Below are 19,134 nucleotides of genomic sequence, written 5' to 3'. Positions count from 1 at the left end.
TGACTATTAGTTTCTGAGAAGACATATTCTCATAAAATTATCTGTTTATATTTTTAATTCTAAAATTAATTTAAACGAGATTTAGTCAGCGCACGGTCATTAATTATTAATTTATTTCAGACATGGTGTCCTTATAAATACTTCAATAGTATCTAATATATGTATACATATAAATATATCTTCGACAAATAGTGCGCATTAATATAAAAAAATTATTCGTTAAAAAACATTCTTTGTTATACAAAAAGTACCGAGTACACCGTCAATCTGATAATCGATTGAAAGTTCATTATCCTTAAACATGACAGTTACACCTTCGTCACTGTCATTATTGTATATGTATTATAAACAAACTCTCGTACCACTTTAATTCAAATTTGTATCCAATAATTCTTTTATACTTACTGCATATATTCTCGTAGGTTTCATACATATTTCACATGAATTTTTAAAAGTACAACTCTGTATTTTCATTTTCTACTTTATAAGCATACATACACAACATCCATTACTTTTACAAATAATATAAATACCATTATGCATACACATAAGTACTTTTTGTTTTATATACTGTTAATTATTCTAAACATTATATATATATAGATATATTTGTATGAAAATGTTTTCGACTTATTTTTTACTGTGAGACATTTCAGAAATACAATACTAAAAAAAATCAATAAAATGTTTGCGTAAACAAATTCAGAGCGTGAAATTTTATTGCAATTAAAGATAAGCAGTTTATTTAGGAAAAAGAAAAAAAATCACAGGGAAGAGATTGGATACAAATTTGAATAGAATTCAAATAATTTAAAATGGGCCTAGGTTTTATAAATTTTTTCTTTTTTAACATTAGAATTCTTAGCATTAAGCATTACAACTGTATTAAACCTTAAGATGAAAATGAGAGTTGTGAATGAGGCCATGAATGGTGATGAATGCATGATCTTATTACATAAACATTATAGAATTAACACATACCTATTACCTCTTCACTGAAATTACAGTACAATGCAAATTTTGCAATTTTTATTAATTTTTTTTAAATATTCCTAAAAGATATATCTCATGTTCTATATTCGTCGTGTCACGAGGCAGTGTTTATAAGTCATCAGCGATGCACTGTTATCTTTTTAACATTATAAAGTGATGAAAGTTTTATTCGATATACTTTAAAATAATTTGTATATTCGATCATCGATTCATTCCGAAATAATATATCGCCTTATATTTCGCAGCATAACCATCGAATATCCATATGTTTCCGCAAGTATTTAATTGCATGGTACTGCAATTTTTTTTAAACAGGTTTTAGACTACGAAGTATACATATTCTGATGAAAAAAAAAACCAATTAATCAGTGCTATTCATCTGTCAATCTGTGAGACGTAAGTGACGCATTGTAATGGTTCTATAATAAAACAAATTAAGTAAAATGGTATGTATTTAATAAGATGTAAGTTACAGGTATCAAAATTTTGTTTAACGTTTTCTAAATGTTTTTCTGTTATCCTTTTTTCCTATGCTTAAATTCTTTGCGCCTTTTCTGTTAGCCTGATTCTTTTTAACATTAGCACTGAAACACACAAATATATAAATTTATTGTCAGAAACACCAAGTTTTTATAAAGTCACTGCATCTCACTATTCATAATACTTTGGCCTACTAAAATGTACTTACTCATAACGCATTTTCTTTACAGCCTTTTTACTTGTATCTGTTAGATCAGCAGCAAATGAAGATCTTGGTCGTTTTGATGCTCCTAGAATAATATATATTTAGTATCATTTAGATAAATAAAAGGAGAAAATTAACACTGCTTTTTTACGTTAGCTTAGGATCGACACATTACTTTTATACAATTAAATATCAAACGATGTAGATTTCGCATGCTTTGCTTAATTATTTCATAAAACATTAATGAAAATTAACATTGCTATAAAATACCTTTTCTGTTCGATGTAAATTTATCATCATCTGCAACTGTTCGAATTTTCTTTTGTTTATTCTGCTTCTTAGCTAGCCGTGCCTGAAATGCGGCGATTTTTTCCAATTCCTTCTTCGCTCTATCTTCTGCCGTTTCTTTTTTAGGTACCTTGGATTTCTGTTTCTTTTCGACTATATTTGGAGGCTTTTGATTTTGTTTTTTCTTTTCTTTGTTTATATTTGGTTGTTTCTCCGTTAATAATAATTTTTCTGATCATGCAAATGTAAAAATTATTTTAAGAAGATACATAGAGTATTTCCGTAAACGTAATATGACTCGGAGGAAAGCGTCAGAATTATAATTACAAATAGAAAATAGAAAACTGAAATAACCTTTCTCTTCTTTTCTTTCTTTCTGAGTCTGGAACCAAGTTCTTTGAATGTCCTTCTTATTTTCATTTTTTAGAAATTTTTCTGCACGATTTGCTTGATTTTCAACTTTAGCTATTTCTCTTTCGCTTCTTTCTTCTTCCAAAATTGTTTCCACGTCTGGCTGAAGTGATTGTAATTTTTTATTATATTTTTCAATTATATCGGGAGGTATTATTCGATTTTTCACTGGATTTTTTGCATTTTTAATGATCTCTTTGACTAAAGAACGTTCTTGTTCACCAGCTAATGATACAGATACTCCGACGCGACCAGCTCTTGCAGTTCTCCCAACTCTAACATGCAGATCGTAAAGTAATTATATTTTTCAAAAAAGAGAACCTTGATGAAAATACAGATACAAATAAAACTGATACCTATGAATATAATGTTGCATAGTAGCTGGCATTACAAAATTAATTACGGTTTTTACACCACTAATATCTAAACCTCTTGCGGCAACATCTGTTGCTAACAACACATCTATTTCTTCATTTTTAAATTTTGTTAAATTCTCTAGACGTTGTGGCTGTGTAAGATTACCATGAAGTTCTCCAACCTAAGACATATATGATAACTTTTTTTTTACAACAAATTATACCTTTCTCTGTACGCCTATGCGTACAAGTAGTAAACTAAATTATATTTTAGATTTATACCTTAACACCTAACAATCCTAATAAAATATGTAATCTGTGAGCTTGCTTTTTTGTTTGTACAAAAACCATGACGTGATCGTGAAAAGTTCTACAAATTAAAGCAGCCAGAATTGCTTCCCTATCCCCTTCTCTCTCTTTTCGTATCCTAAATAAAATCGCATATTATATGTAATTACATTGAGTAGATATTAAACATAACCTATTAATTGTATAAATTATAATTGTACCGAATGAATTCTTGGCGTAAATTGAAAGCAACATCTTGATTACTATCTACAAATACTTTAATAGGCTTATCTAAAGATACTGCTGCTAAATCTTTTACTTCTTCCGTCATGGTAGCCGAGAATAACATTGTTTGTCTGCTTCTTGAACATTGTTTTATTATATATTTCATTTGTTCCGCAAAATATTCATCCAACATCCTTAAATGAAATGCGTAGCAATTTTTTTACTATATCACGAAAAACAATATAAATTAAGTATATTTTGTTAAGAAAAACTGTAAAGTTGCAAAAGTTACGTTTATGTTTCTTGCTTTCAATATTAAAATTTACATAATATTTCGACAAGGGAAAAGAAACATAGTTTTCGCAACTTTACTCTCTCCCTTAATTTACCTGTCTGCTTCATCTAAAATAAGCACCTCAATACTATCCAATGAGAATGTTGGTGTGTTTTTTATATGATCAATTAATCTTCCAGGAGTAGCTATTACAATATCCGGGTTTTTTCTTAACACAGCTTCCTAATTTAGAAAGATAAGTGTTCTTTCAAATATATACATATATATTTTAAATGTATTATGTTAAAGTACGTCAACATACTTGAGCTTTAACGTCTAAACCACCAACGGACAATCCTACTTCGATTGTTGTAAACTGAGACAGTTGCTTTGTAACTTGGTATACTTGCACGCCAAGCTCTCTTGTTGGTACAAGTACAAGAACACGGGAGACGGCAGGACCGTCTAATGGCCTATATAATAATCTTTCTAGAGTTGGTAACATATAAGCAGCAGTTTTACCTGTACCTGTAGCAGCACATCCACATATATCACGACCCATTAGTGCAACAGGAATGGTAGCAGCTTGAATAGGTGTTGGATGCACAAAGTTCATAGTTGTGATAGCCTTAAAATTAATATATCATCATGAATCATACAAGAATAGCTTGATGTTATTGTCATTGAATTTGGGGTTGCATTGTTGACATAATAACCGAGTGATATGTATTGTACCTTTAATAAAGGACGCGACAAATTCATTTGATAAAATGTTCCATAAGATTCTGTGTTAGAATACTCCTCAAAGTCAATTGTTTCTTCGTCATTTTCTTTAGCACTTTGCTTTCTTTTACCTTTCTTCTCTCTTGTCTTAAATATATCTAGAATAAGATACTATTTATATATCTGTATAATTCATGGCATGAATGAAGAAAAACCAGTATTGTTACCTTTTTTCAATTCATCGTCTGATAAAAATACTTCATTGTCTACTTCCCTAACTTCAGATGAATCGAGATTAGAATCATTGTCTGATTTGTTCTAAAAAACGATTACAAATAAAATGTTATATTAATAACTTATAAAGTAAGAAAGTAAGAAATGTCACGAATTTAAAAAGCAATTAAAAAGCAACTCTGAACATACATGTCCTTCATTTTCAGTGCCTTTCCTAATCTTTTTAATTTTATCATCTAATTTTGATTTCGCTTTCCGTTTTATATACTTGCTCAAATCGTTCCATGTATCTTTATTATAATCAGCAACATCGTTTACAAATTGAAAATTATTATCGAAGTCCTTGTTCTCTTTTCTCTTTTGCTTTCTAGGCTGAAACTGTGTCAAACCATAATTTTAGTAAATGCAGCCACGCGATAAACAAAGTGTTACTCTCTCTCTCTTTTATTAAATATAATTAAATTACAATAGTTTGAAATATATTTTATTCGATTCTATATCTTACATCATCTTCTATATCAGAATTTTCAGAATAATTTGGCACTTCCTGATCATCCTCGATTGTTTTTATCAAATCGCAATTGCTATCCATTTTCCATAACAAATATATTGGAAAAGTCGTTCAATTTCTTATGATCAAGCTACCAAGCCACGTGGGGACGATAGATGTCTATAGTTGAAAGTTACTAAGTCGACAATAAGGTAAGACGCAGACGAGACTGGTTACTTTTTTACTCGATACCTAAATGCAAAATATCCAAAGTAAATGGATTTTCTAACTGCTCAAATCCAACGAGATATAGGTACTTTTATCAGAGTCGATTGTCAGCCTAGTTACTTTCGGTTCCTTAAACGCTGGAACAAAATACACCGCTCTTATTAGTACTCTTAGTGACACTAACCTAATTTTTCCCAATAAACTCAAAGTAATATCGTTTTCAGTAAAATGTGTGCATCGATTATATTTCATTACATTTTTATTTTTTAGGATCTCAATCTTGTTCAGTGAGAAATGGACCAATGAAAATTCTGTTTCTTGACTTCGTGGGAAGCTGTATTTATGGGTGTCTTGGCTATTTATTCTACGACGTATCTGAACAGATTGTCTTTTATCCCAATTATTCTGCGTCGTGTGGCATCGTTCAGTGCTGCCATGATTTGCCCAGAAATTTTCCCTAAAACCTTACGTATCGTTTCGCCTCATACGTTGTACGAATGGACTATAGATCTATAGTATAATATTGGCGCGAAAGATCGTTTGTGTTATGCATAGGTATACTCGTCTTCTGAATCTCGCGTTTTAGTTAATCGTATAACTGATTGATTTTGTGATTATTTAATTACCATCATGGGTATTTTGGGCTTAGCCAAACTGATAGCAGATGTAGCACCGAGTTCTATCAAAGAACGAGAATTGAAACATTATTTTGGTATGTATTTGAACATAATAATGGTAGAGTAATGAGTGATATTTACTTGTATAAAAATGTATTGTACAAATTTGTTATATATACAAAAGACGTGTTTTCCTTTGTGTTAGGTCGTAAAATAGCCATAGATGCATCTATGTGTTTATATCAATTTCTTATCGCTGTGCGAAGCGAGGGTGCCCAGCTTACGAGCGCAGATGGGGAAACAACAAGGTATGCATTTTTCATGCGTGACCATATAATTCTATGTTATGACTTATATTATAGTTTTTTTGTATTACAGTCATTTAATGGGCACATTTTATCGAACGATACGTTTAGTAGAACAAGGAATAAAGCCTGTATATGTGTTTGATGGAAAACCACCAAACTTAAAAGGCGATGAGTTAGCCAAACGAGCTGAGAGGAGGGACGAAGCACAGAAATTGTTACAAGCAGCAGAAGAAGCAGGTAAGTTTAAATATGCGTTTGTTATGTTTCAAATGTATCATATTTTTCTAGTTTATTATATAAAATTGGTTGCTATATTATCGGAACTGATCTTTTGATACTTTAATGAACATGTGTCTGAAACTCATGTTTATTGGTATCAAAAGAGACGTAATAAATATTAAAATTTTTCTTTAACGAAATCATACTTTTTAATTGCGTTACAATTGGACTTTAGATTGTAAGATTTTTTGCATTATATTTTATTAGGAAACATAGAGGATGTACATAAGTTTAACAGAAGATTAGTTAAAGTTACAAAAGAACATGCAGAAGAAGCTAAACAGCTGTTGAAATTAATGGGTATTCCTTATATTGATGTGAGTAAAATACAATGGCCAAATTAATTACAAGTATTATTGTAATATATTATTCTTGTAGGCTCCATGTGAAGCTGAGGCGCAATGCGCTGCTTTAGTAAAAGCTGGTAAAGTGTTTGCAACAGCCACAGAAGATATGGATGCACTTACTTTTGGCTGTAACGTCTTACTTCGACGATTAACATTTAGCGAAGCCAGAAAAATGCCTGTGCAAGAATTCCATCATGATAAAGTATTAGAAGGCCTTGAATTAAGTCAGAGTGAAGTGTGTGAAATCAACATTTTTATTATTAAATCTTGTATATTTAATGTAGTAATAATTATTATCATATTCATTTAGAATGACAACATAGAAGAATGTTTGCTGCATATACTTAAAAATTGAAAATTTTAACAAATATTACTATAAAACATTTTGCAAGTTTTAAAAAAAATCACAGCATTGATGTAGCAGTTGGTTTTTGACAATTATTTGTTACTTTCTCTTGTTTACAGTTCATTGATCTATGCATACTGTTGGGGTGTGATTACACAAACAGCATTAAAGGCGTTGGACCAAAAAAAGCAATGGAATTTATCAAAACGCATCGATCACTGGAGAAGATCGTAGAAAGCATAGATAATAAAAAGTTTACAATTCCCGAAGACTGGAATTACAAGCAAGCTCGATTATTATTTGAAGAACCTGAAGTAACAGATCCTGAAACAATTGATGTAACGAAGTACAATATTCTTCATAAAACTTCTGTTCATCTTTAGAGAAGCTCGCAAATCTAAACTTGAAATAAATGTTTCAGTATTTATAGAGAATTGCTACTAAATATGAAGCGAAAAAAAACCTCGTTTACAATAGATATTTATATGTTGTACATTTATAAGTATTTTCATTTCTTTTTTTACAGCTGAAATGGTCAGAACCAGATGAGGAGGGTTTAGTAAAATTTTTGTGCGGTGATAAACAGTTTAATGAAGAAAGAGTGAGAAGTGGAGCGAAAAAGTTACACAAAGCGCGAAATACTTCCACTCAAGGAAGATTAGATACATTTTTTAAAGTATTACCAAATACAAATTCTCCTAAGCGTAAAGTAAGTACAAATATCGCGCCTTTTGAATTATACATTTTATTTTTGAAACTATTAAACTTGTATATTTTTAAATAGTTAGAAGAGAAAAGTGGATCGATTGCTAAAAAGAGCAAGAAAGTTGCAACAAGAGGAAAATCACGTGGAAGGCCACCAAAATAATTTTTTCATAAATACTAACAATTTAATTATATATTTATAAAATCGTTATTTCCAATCTTTTTATGCTCTAGCGCATACGATAATTATAAATAATTCTAAACACATTTATAAACATTTTTTCTATTTATTGGATAAAATTTACTATATACATTCAAGCAATATCTATTAACTTCATATATATATACACATGTACCAACCACATTCTGTCTTTTAAATTTGTCGTATAATTCTCTATTACATAATTTCTCTTCATTTGTATGTATAAGTAAGTAACAATTTAAAATTATATAAATTGTGCAATTACATGTATATACAGTTCTTCTATTACAGTATTCGTTCAGTCTTGGTTTTCAGCATCAAATGTACTAATTAAATTTTTTTTATTAGGCGTACAGAAGTTACTTTAACGTTGGATGGTATTTGGCAGTGATTAGGCGTTGATTGATATTTACAATATGTATTGGTAAAAGAGATTGCGACACATTTGTATAACTCAAAACTTTACTTACAATAATTAGTTGTCACTGAAATGTAATTATAGTACTACCTATAGCATTGGGATCCAGTATGTGGTGCAATGCTTGCTCGATATTATGAGGTCCATATACCTTATCTACAACTATCTGTAACTGATTGGCATCGGCTAAATCGCACAATGCTTGCAAGTACGTGGCATTAATTTTTGATCCTTCTTTCCAGTGCTGCATGTTAAATCCAAACATGTACTGTGACAAATATAATCAATTATTGATAATTATTTAGTTTGATCTCGGAGCACATGATTTTATGTACCTGAACTAATAATTTTATTCGTACGCATCCAGCGAATATGCTTCCAAATATAAAACCTAATGAGTCTGATATTAACTGTTCAGGAACTGTAGAGATATAAGAACCATAAGGCACTAAATGTTGTCTTAACACACGTTCTTCGATTGGTTGACCTCCAGTATAAAATATAGCGTCAAATCTATAAAAGTATTAGTCATTTATATTAGTAAATTCTCAAAGCATCAGCTGAATAAAGTTGATCTTTTTTTGTTGTCAAATTATTTGAGCATTGTGTAATACACATATGTGTTTTTAAATAGAATGTAATAAAGGTAGAGATAGATATTTCATATAGCGACCTAACGTGTACCTGTCATGTAATTGTAATTCTTTTTCAATGTCTGAACCGTCTAATGGTATAACATTATCCGCTCCTAATGCTCGTGAAACTGGAATCGCATTTGATGTACATATTGTAACAACATGTCCACCCCATAATTTAGCTAATTGAGTTATAACACATCCGACAGGTGTATTTCCACCATATATAAGTATTCTATAGAATAATAAGTTTTGTGACATGGAATTTTTACATTCAAGTAATAATATTCTTTTATTTAGAGTTAATTATACCGTTTTCCTTTTGCATTGCCTTCTTGGATTGGAGACCTATTAACTAGGGCATCCCAGGCCAAGCATCCACTATAAGGAAGACTTGCAGACACTTCGAAAGTAAAATGTTTCGGTCGTTTAACTACTTGAGTTTCTGGGACAACTATATATTCTGCCATTGTACCAGGAGCCCACGAAGGTACGGCTAAGAATACTTCATCCCCAATGTCAAAATTAATAACACTTTGTCCTATATCTACCACTATTCCAGTACAATCTCTGCCTAAGACTACTGGAAGCTCTTTGTGTCTCTGAGGATAAGTAAATAAATTTTGTTAATCGTTATATACATTATTATAGTAAAGAACACCAATGTGTACCATCCAAGTCCATCTTCTCTTGCTTTTTTTGAGGAGCGAGCGTTCACAGTGTCGATGCATCGCATGCTCCGCAAGGTAAAGGGATACAGGTATAGTAATAATTTTTAAAAGGATATTATGCTGCGATTTTCGTAAGATATTCTTTGAGCCATATTGAAAGCCTATTAGCACAAAGGACTTGTTACAAAGCCTAGAATATAAGTGAAATATGTAATGTATACTTAATTCCAGACTATTGTACGTTACGTACATCTAGTTACAAGTTATTAGATTGATTATGTAAATTACGTCCGCACAGTTCCAATAAATTGTACCCTAAATGACTGTGTTGAAAATTTCATATTTTTTACATTTAATAGTACACCTATCTTATTATCGCCTACAGATGGTAATTGCGATAGTAAAGGGTTGTATTACAGTGTGTTAAGTCATTAGTTTGAATTTTCGTACAGTCATAAACTTCTTTGTGAATGTTTAATATATATATATGTAGCTACAAATGATCTACACTGGTGTTCTTTACAATAGTATAGGTAATAAAATTACTTGTAATAAATTGTCTTACTCCAGAATTCAGGAGTCTTCTATAAATCTTTGAGTAACCATAACAAATTTTTGTATCAACAACATTGACAGAGGCTGCTTTAACTTGTACCAATATTTCATTAGACTTTTGGATCATAGGCATTTCTGCGTCATCTATCATAGATACCCCCTATATTGTTTATAAGAAAATACTGTTTTAATTATTTGTCTAAATCAGACATTACACAATGTATAAGTATTTATATAGAATATTATCAATGCTTATACGAATACAAGATTTTATGCATCTATTACTATTTATATTTTATGAGAATAATACAATACCTCAATACCAATATAATGATGACATATGATAGCTTTCATATGATACATATGATGTGATACATGTCCCCAATTAATTCCAGCATAATAACCAATTAAAGTACCCACAATTAAACCTGCTAGGCAAAATGCAAGTTCTCTTCTCGACACTAAAAGAACAATCATATTTTATTGTTGACAGTCAATATATTGATATCACTTTGATATCTAAACATTGTTAGTCAATCTGAATATTATCATATCCTTTATGCCAAAATTATGGGACCGAATCATGTATTCAAGATATCAATCTAAGGAACTAATATTAATTAATAGTACTTTCCTTAATTAATTTTGTACCTTCATTGTTACATAAATGTTCTAGTTGCATATAAAATCCTCTGACATTAAAGCTGGCACCATAATACTGAAGTTTCAATTGCGTCCAAGCTTTCTCAATCCAAACGAGTATGCGCTGTGTAATGTCCTTAACACCTTGCACGTTTTGTTCGTTGTATAATTTGTGAAGAAATTGTTGTGCCTGTACTAACCACGCCGTGACCCATTGTTGACCTTGTTGTGCTATTAACGAACTTTGAATCTTTCCCAAAAAAAGATTAACATATAACATCGAAAGTTGAAGATGCTAATTTTGTTTTAACTTGAATGATAATTATTATTCCTTTCATTTTATGTTACTAAATTATGTTAATTATTAATTATGGATACCAGAAAGGGGAACTGTCTCCTTCCTTTTTGGTATCCATAATTCAATAAATTGATTACCTTATAAAAGTGTTATGTAAATTACGCTGAAGAGAATTGAAAAATGCAGTAGTTCGATATTGTTCTTTGAACGCAGAATTACCTGAAGTGTCTCGAATTGATTTGATAGATGGAACCATATTTCGTCCATAATTTTGCAAAATTTTCCGACGGCTCGAATTTAATATAACATTTTACGTTATACGCTATTAGGGGTGCAATTTTATGCACACAGGCCGATCAGCTGGAAATGCAGCACAGCAGTGATATAAATAAACGATTAACACATTGCATATAACTCGAAATAGATATCAAGTATGACCGTTTTACGTGAACATTGAAAATATCGTAATGTTCCCTCTATAACTGCGTCGGATGCTATGCAAGTGCCATAATCGCGCGGCTGTTGATAATTGTACAAGCGGCAACTTTGTTTAATGCAACATGCCTTGTATCGAATAAGGTTAGATTTAAATTGTGCAAATTTGGCGCAAAATTTATTTGACTTTTCTACGTGATATAACGACAGTTGTGCAATTCAATCACGTGATAACAACAGTCCTGCTAGCGAAATCTGGCGGGTTATCGTTAAAAAAAACAGTTCCCCCTTTCTTTGGCAAAACAGAACGAAATTAATATTATCTTAATTATTATCATTCTTTCCATCAGAATAACCATGTTTCTCGTGGTTACGCATGTATACGATTATTAATTAAATCAGTACCAATGTTTGAAAATTGATTCCTTGGCGCCAATTTTAAGTAATAATTCCATTTGAATAGTATACGTTTTAATTTTGTGCAATATTATTTGAAATTTTACGTTCACTGTATGGCTACTTGATTCTTTTTAAGGAAACAAGTAGACCGTGTTATACAGTTATTCGTATGTACTGCATAACGTATATACTCGTACCTCATCGAATATACGATTACTAATTTTGATATTTTTAGCAGCAAATCTTCTTGTGTTTATTAAAACAATAGCGACTGCATGACTGTGTACGTCTACTTTATGTTTGTACAATTATTTGTTACTACTAATGGAACCTGACTGTACAAGTGTTTTAAACACCTTAAAATTGATAAACTTTGTTGACAGTCAAATGCAGAACCAGAGATAATCATAATTCGCTCGATAAAATGACCGCAATCGTTTTAAAATTATCACGATTTCTGTATTATCACAATTTTATGGTAATGCAACGCCGTCGATCCAAAGCAGAACAACATAGTGCTGCGTCATGATAGGAATTGTAATTAAATGTAGCAATCGATATCGATCTTGTTCGTCGAATTTAAATATGATTAAGAAGATAAATTTAGTTTAATTCTGTTGTAAATTTCAAATTTAAGTTTGCGTGAGTTAATGTGCTGTCTAGTTTTAATGAAATTTCTTGTATATTTCAGTAGTTTTATTGTAATTTCTTGTATGTTTACCGTTTTAAGAGTAAGAGAGAGAAAGATGCAATAAGAAAGAGCGAGACAGATGATGATGACAGTATTCTAGAACCCCTGGCGCCATCTCCGTGAAAAGTGCTCAAACTGCTCGCACAGCATTATCGACAGTGAAGTGAACTACTGAAGAACTACTAGCGCCATCTCTGTAGGAACTAGTGAAACTAATGCTCGACTAGTTTCAGCGCTTCTCCAAGAGATGGCGATAGTGGTTCTTGAGTAGTTTACTTCGCTGTCGATAATTGTGTGCGACCAGTTTGAGCACTTTTCGCAGAGATGGCGCCAGTAGTTCTTCAGTAGTTTACTTCGCTGTCGATAATTGTGTGCGACCAGTTTGAGCACTTTTCGCAGAGATGGCGCCAGGGTCTCTAAAGTAGGGTCGACATTATCTATCTCATTTTTTCTTATAGCATCTTTCTCTTTCTTACTTCAAAAGCGGGAAATATACAATAAATTACAATAAAAGTACAAAAATATATAAGAAATTACAATAAAATTACTGAAATATACAAGAAATTACAATAAAACCTAAGTTTTATATAATACAAATAGTTATAATATAGTATTTCTTCTATCTATTGAAAAGATAATATAGAAATAAAAGTAAATTCAAATTTTTGTCATATGGAAATACATCGAATAGAATATTTTCGAGTTTAATTATAATTGCTGATAGAGTTTCTTTAGTAATTCTGCTTATAGTGACAGTGTAGAGATATTTTCAAATTTATCGACAAATTTTTGCTTTTCTTTACGGATAAATGCCCAATCCTGATTTAGTTATCAGTTGAATCTAAAACATAAGGTAACTAGAGCTCAATCAGTAACATAACTTCTACGACATGCAATGATTATTACAATTTCTACAGTGGAAATACACGATAACTTCTCGATGGAAGAAAAAGCAGTATACTTGTTCTTATTTTACCATAAGTTTCTCTGTGTTATCTTCAAATAATTACCACCTACTATTTACTGCATTTTTATAACTTTCCGGTAGATGGCAATATTTTACTATATTTAAATTACATTATGCATGCGGAATTTACACAGAGTACACTATACATATTTATTTCAAAATATTTACAAATTTTCGTAGTATATATCGTTCTAATTACGTATAAATTAAATATTCGATACTAATGCAAAAATTACTCAACAGGAACAGTTTGAATCTACATACTACGTTAGCATACATTCTAAGTGATCGAGGACCATTCTAGTAGTCCTAAGGTTTCAAAAAAATCTGAAACATTTCAGGATTTTTCAAATCGACCATCAAATTATTCGATAGCTTTCTACGAGAGATATCACATTAATTTCCATTAATTCGTAGTTTTCATACATTCTGGTTTATCGAGGACCATTCTAGTCCTAAGGTTTCAAAAGAATCTGAAACATTTCAGGATTTTTCAAATCATCCATCAAATTATTCGATAGCTTTCTACGAGAAATATCACATTAATTTCCATTAATTCGTAGTTTTCGAAGGGAATGCCATAATTAGCAGTTGCGCGACTCGCCTCCCAGACTCAGGTTGCCCGGATGGTAGGGCTATTTTAATTGGGACCCTTCTCATCGCATATTCCAAAAGTCTCGTTCCGGTTACGCGGAATCTTTTGACGCTTTTGCCAGAATAAGGGTGAGGGGGGAGAGGGGGGACATTTCGAACGTTTGCAAGAGAACACGTCTTTGACGCGTACGCGTTCTACGTGTGTTTCACACGGCGCGCTCAAGGTTCGCGGCGCATTAGCAACTTGGTAGCCGTCCAGGCACGTCCTTCTGAATGAGTCCTGGCCGCCTTCCAGCGTGCAACCTATCCTTTTACGGGATATCACGACGGCCGGCTGCTGATGCTTGTCGAACCGTCCAAGCAGGACCGTTGTCGCCGCTTCTTGTCGGGGATTATCGCTGGCAATTGCGGCAAGTGCATCGAATTCCTTAGCGATTGTCTACAAAAATTGCGGCAGGCTAGTCAGCTAGCGCTAAGAGGAAGGAATTCTAAAAATTCACTTCCCTTTTTCCCCTTTCAAAGGAGATAAGTTTTCTATTAAATCGGACATTTATATGTATGCCCAGTTGATAATTGTTGCGTCGAAGTGAACAAGCTGCATATTTTCCCATTCAGTACTAGCGAGAGGAACAATTTTTGCCATTTTGGTTCGTAAATCATTTTAATTCAATGAATTGGTTATTATAACTCGAAATAAATTTTGAGAGAGAGAGAGAGAGAGAGAGAGGGGGGAGGGGAAAGGTACCAGGAATGTTTTGGAAATTACACTTTTACACTTGCAGTGTTGTTCGTTCTATTAACTCGATCGAGTACAATTTTATTTATGTCAGTGTGATATTCGAAACTTTTCAGAACGTCTAACAGACAATCTGAATTTAAGATCGACCAATTGTTTACGAATAGACAAGTCGATCCTGCTCAGAAGTAAAATTGGGCCAAAACGTCGAGAGCGGCGAAACCGCGTCCAAAGTCCGCAGTCTCTCTCAGAAACAATTAAAAAAAATTCGCCCCCACGCGCGCACTAATGACAATATATCCCACAAACCGATGCAACGCGAGGTATGCGCGCGTTGGTCCACGGGATTCCCTTTATCCGCACCGACAATGGCCAGCGACTCACCGTCGAATTCCCAAACTGATTTTTCTCGACAACGAAGCTCCAAATGCGACCTTTTTTTCGCGTCCTCCCCTCCCCCCCTTATTTCCCTCCTTCGAATCACCCTCTAAATTTCCCGCTAATAGCCCGACAGCTTCGAATTCCCTAGCATTCCTGGGACGGTCCTTGTAATGATTTCTGCGTGGCCGTGTCCGCTAACGTTTCCACGTTGACAGGCGTCGATTATCGGCCGCGGCGGCGAAGGCTGCCCGTCGAAGGCCTACCAGCGGCTGTAACCGCGGGAAATTGCATCGTATATTCGCGAAACAGCTGCGCCTGAGGAATATTTGCCCACGGCTGGCCGTAAACTCGCTGGCGGGATCGTTCCCTGATACGCGTCGTTGACTCGGAGGCCAGCGCGGCGCTGTTTCTCGCGCGCGACCGTCTTCTTCGCGGCGTTGTACACGGCGGATCGTAAGAGAGATACGGAGAGAGAGAGAGAGAGGGAGAGGGGGAGAGATAGGGGGGAGAGCGAAGAAAGAGAAAGGGAGGGAGATGGAATCATCCCGGCCTCGACACGGGCCGCGTTTCTCGCGCGCGCCGCTTCCTGCCTCCTTGGCCTGCTTCCAGGAATCGGTTCACCCTTTTACGGCCGGGTGCCGGTGTGTCTCGACTGCCTGGGGTGGGGAGTAGGTGCACGGGGAGGTCCCGGAAGCGGGAAATCTCGCGGGACCTCGAGGAGCGAAAGTTTCGGAGAAAGTTGGAATTGGGTAGCGGTGGTTTTGGTCGAATGTTGGAAGTTAGATAGGAAGGGGGTTGAAATGGCCGAGGAAGAAAAGAACCGGGCGTGGAGGACGCTGGGAGACGACCAGTTTTTCGACTTCGCCCGGTAACGCGCGATTTTATCGGCTCGCGAGCCTATAGGATCTCTCTTCCGTGTAACCCACAATTATAATTGGCTCTCGTCAGGGTGGGCAAGAGACGGGCCAGTTTCGGAGAAATGAGAAAGTACTTGAAACAAGTAACGTCGGGAAACTTTTGAATTAATCATTTCTTGGTGCGCAAACAAATGTCGAAACTTCCTTGTTTCCGCGAAAGGAAATTTCGTACGCAAGAATTTCATGAGCGAAGGAATTTAAAAGTTGAGGGATCCTGAAGAATCGACGGGGAAGAGAGACAGCCTAGATCCGCGCGGGATGTCTGGGAAGAGGGAGCGCCTAGGGCCATCGAGGGGAAGGGAAATCTCAGAAGTGGGAAACCTCGCGGAAACGAAACCGCAGAAAGGCCTACGTCGCTCTGAAAGTGGGAGACTTGATAACAGAAGCCCACGAAACGTCACATACTCGAGCAGCCTCGATGGAGAAAGGCCACGGAGGAGCACGCGGGATCCGGTAACATCGCGGGACCAGCTTCGTTGGAAGTAATTCTCGCTAAAGGGAGTCGTTTCGCGTCGAAGATCACCCACAGTCGAAAGATATAAAACGCGAAAGGGGACGGGACTTGAACGAAAGAGTGCTCGATGGAAAAGGTCTGAAGAAAAAAGCCACTGGCAAAGGAGGGACTACAGAAGCAAATAAGGAAAGGAAACTGCGAGCCGCGCGGAGGATCCAAGAGGAAGACAGTGGAAGGGGGCAAGGGGTTGGGATAAGGAAATCTGCGATAAAGAAAGGTCTCGTGGCAGGGTTGCCAAGCAAAGGGAAACCTTATGGCTGTACAGGAATCAAGAGTAACGGTATGAACGGGTGCAACGGACCGAGATACGGAGGGAGAAGGAAGGATGTTCGAGAAAATGGCGTCGAACGGGGGATCGGAGCGAGAGGGCGAGTTACGTGGCTGGAGAACGCGAGACACGGAGGAGCCAGGGGCAACGAAAGGAGGCGAAAGATGGAGACCAAACTCGTGGTCGGTGAAGAGACGAGGGAAAGTGATGGCGTAATTGTGCACGGGTCTATTGTACGATACGCGGAGCAATGGCGGCGAATTACGTGCGTGTCGTGCATGTGCACTGGGTTTATCGTGCGCACACTGTTTCGTACTCGAGTGCATTCAGCATAGGACGACTTTTGGGGCGACAAAGGGGCTGACGAGGTATCGTGCCACTGCCAAAAAGCTGACGACAGGCGTGATACGTGTGTAGGGATGTGTATACACACGTACACGGTGGATAGAAAATTCGGTGGTGGTTGTCGAGGGATAGTGCGCTTGGGGTGAGTGATAAGTGACCGCTTGGGATCGCGTTCGTCACGAGGATTCGCGAATTTCCTTCACGCATTCTTTAGTAATTTTTCACTCATTTTTATCGTTGCGTTAGCGGTGATTTAGACGAGGTTTTTACTTCTTTCAAGAATTTTTAAGGAGTAAATGCAGTATCATTAAGGAATATTAGGAACTGCTACGTATGGAGAAAGATTTTGTAATCTTTTTGATATATCTATGTGATACAAATTGATCAATGTTGTTAGATTAATGGCGAGTACGAATTATAAGTATTTGACTAGTTACCATACAAATAATAATAGTGGAATTGTGCAGAATGATTTTCTGCATGAATCCAGAAATTCCATTAAAACGGTGTCACATAAATTCTGCGAACTCATAAATCGTTCTTTACTTAACACATATTTCTTCGCAACTAACCCACCTCCATTTGTAAAAAAATCAGCTACTTCTTCCAAGTAAAAAAGAAACGCGCGTAAAACATTTTTACAGTACAGTTAAAAACAGGAAATATTAAATTATAAGTATGGAATAAATTTGTAACAAAGTTAATATTTGTTAGCAAAGTTCGATATATGGTTTTATAGTCTTATAGCACAATGTGTATCCATTTTGTATTAATAGTCGTATAAAAAAGAAAATTTTCAGTATACCTCGTCTCTTGTACGCGTGCACCAATCTCGTATCGCCATCGCTAGTTCTCGTTACAGGGAAATGTCTTCTTGCGATGCCCTGATAACAGCGTCGCTAACTCATTGTCCATGTCCAGAACAATGGGTCCAAGCTGAAGCGGTTTGAGTCTCGAACGAGTGGCTTTACGTCGTTACGAAGTAATTAGTGAATTTCTTTGGTGTTTCTTCTCAAACAATCCTTTCGACCTCACTCTATTCATGCAAATACAAAGATTTTTATTCAGAATCGTAGGGATTGAACGTGAACTCTTAATATGACAGCTTGAAGGGCTTCGTGGATACCCAATGAGAGTCTGACTTACAGACTGTGCGAGAAATTATTCTTTGATATCCTATTTAAAAAATATTTTAACTTTTTAAGAAACCAGCTTCGAGTTATGATATATCTCATTTATATATAACCATAAGTCTTTAGAAGAAAATAATTCCAGGATTCAGAATTAGAATATCTTGGTTTCCTAAACTTGGCTCACAATTTATATCGTAACAATTATAGCACGTTAAATCGTGTAGAATACTAAATGCAATATCACTTATTCAAATATGTAAATTGACTTCGTAAATTTATTTCCCATGTAAAGAATTGCTGAAAAAGATTTGGAAATTTCAAGTCCCATTAAGTCATTAAAGGGACGCGGTTCTCCAGTTTTAACGAAACTCTGGAATTTATAATGCAACGTATGCAACGACTTAAAGTTCATCGCGGCAGTCGAACGTCCCAATTAAAAACTCCACACGATCATGCTTGCCCGTCTACCATTCCTCGAACCATTTTATCGGGTCGATTGGAGCTGCGCATCGAATGGAAAATGAAACCAATATATT

General features: G+C 34.8%; 3 protein-coding genes across 3 annotated transcripts; 1 reads left to right on the top strand and 2 right to left on the bottom strand.

The window, feature by feature from the left end:
• Positions 1-1,432: 1,432 nt before the first annotated feature.
• Positions 1,433-5,198, bottom strand: Rs1 (Dead-box helicase Rs1). Its single transcript, XM_076905948.1, has 13 exons — positions 4,983-5,198; positions 4,667-4,855; positions 4,471-4,561; positions 4,256-4,401; positions 3,843-4,148; positions 3,636-3,763; positions 3,243-3,440; positions 3,016-3,160; positions 2,734-2,915; positions 2,321-2,652; positions 1,949-2,197; positions 1,682-1,763; positions 1,433-1,577 (listed from the first exon to the last, which is right to left on the bottom strand). Exons 1-13 carry the CDS (start codon positions 5,067-5,069, stop codon positions 1,484-1,486), a joined length of 2,229 nt encoding a protein of 742 aa, XP_076762063.1. The 5' UTR covers positions 5,070-5,198; the 3' UTR covers positions 1,433-1,483.
• A 555-nt stretch (positions 5,199-5,753) lies between these two features.
• Fen1 (Flap structure-specific endonuclease 1) lies at positions 5,754-8,064 on the top strand. The gene is made up of 8 exons (XM_076905983.1): positions 5,754-5,907; positions 6,018-6,120; positions 6,191-6,357; positions 6,607-6,716; positions 6,778-6,981; positions 7,212-7,430; positions 7,619-7,801; positions 7,877-8,064. Exons 1-8 carry the CDS (start codon positions 5,826-5,828, stop codon positions 7,958-7,960), a joined length of 1,152 nt encoding a protein of 383 aa, XP_076762098.1. The 5' UTR covers positions 5,754-5,825; the 3' UTR covers positions 7,961-8,064.
• A 341-nt stretch (positions 8,065-8,405) lies between these two features.
• On the bottom strand, positions 8,406-11,676 carry LOC143430011 (NAD(P)H oxidoreductase RTN4IP1, mitochondrial). Its single transcript, XM_076905960.1, has 8 exons — positions 11,438-11,676; positions 10,930-11,170; positions 10,594-10,739; positions 10,289-10,438; positions 9,365-9,654; positions 9,102-9,287; positions 8,753-8,930; positions 8,406-8,685 (listed from the first exon to the last, which is right to left on the bottom strand). The coding sequence occupies exons 1-8, from the start codon at positions 11,483-11,485 to the stop codon at positions 8,482-8,484; spliced, it is 1,443 nt and encodes a 480-aa protein (XP_076762075.1). The 5' UTR covers positions 11,486-11,676; the 3' UTR covers positions 8,406-8,481.
• Between the last annotated feature and the right edge of the window lie 7,458 nt (positions 11,677-19,134).

Source organism: Xylocopa sonorina, chromosome 12 (assembly GCF_050948175.1).
Source record: "Xylocopa sonorina isolate GNS202 chromosome 12, iyXylSono1_principal, whole genome shotgun sequence".
Classification (NCBI taxonomy): Eukaryota; Metazoa; Arthropoda; class Insecta; order Hymenoptera; family Apidae; genus Xylocopa; species Xylocopa sonorina.
Note: the sequence above shows the minus strand (reverse complement) of the source record. Positions and strands in the feature narration are given on the sequence as shown.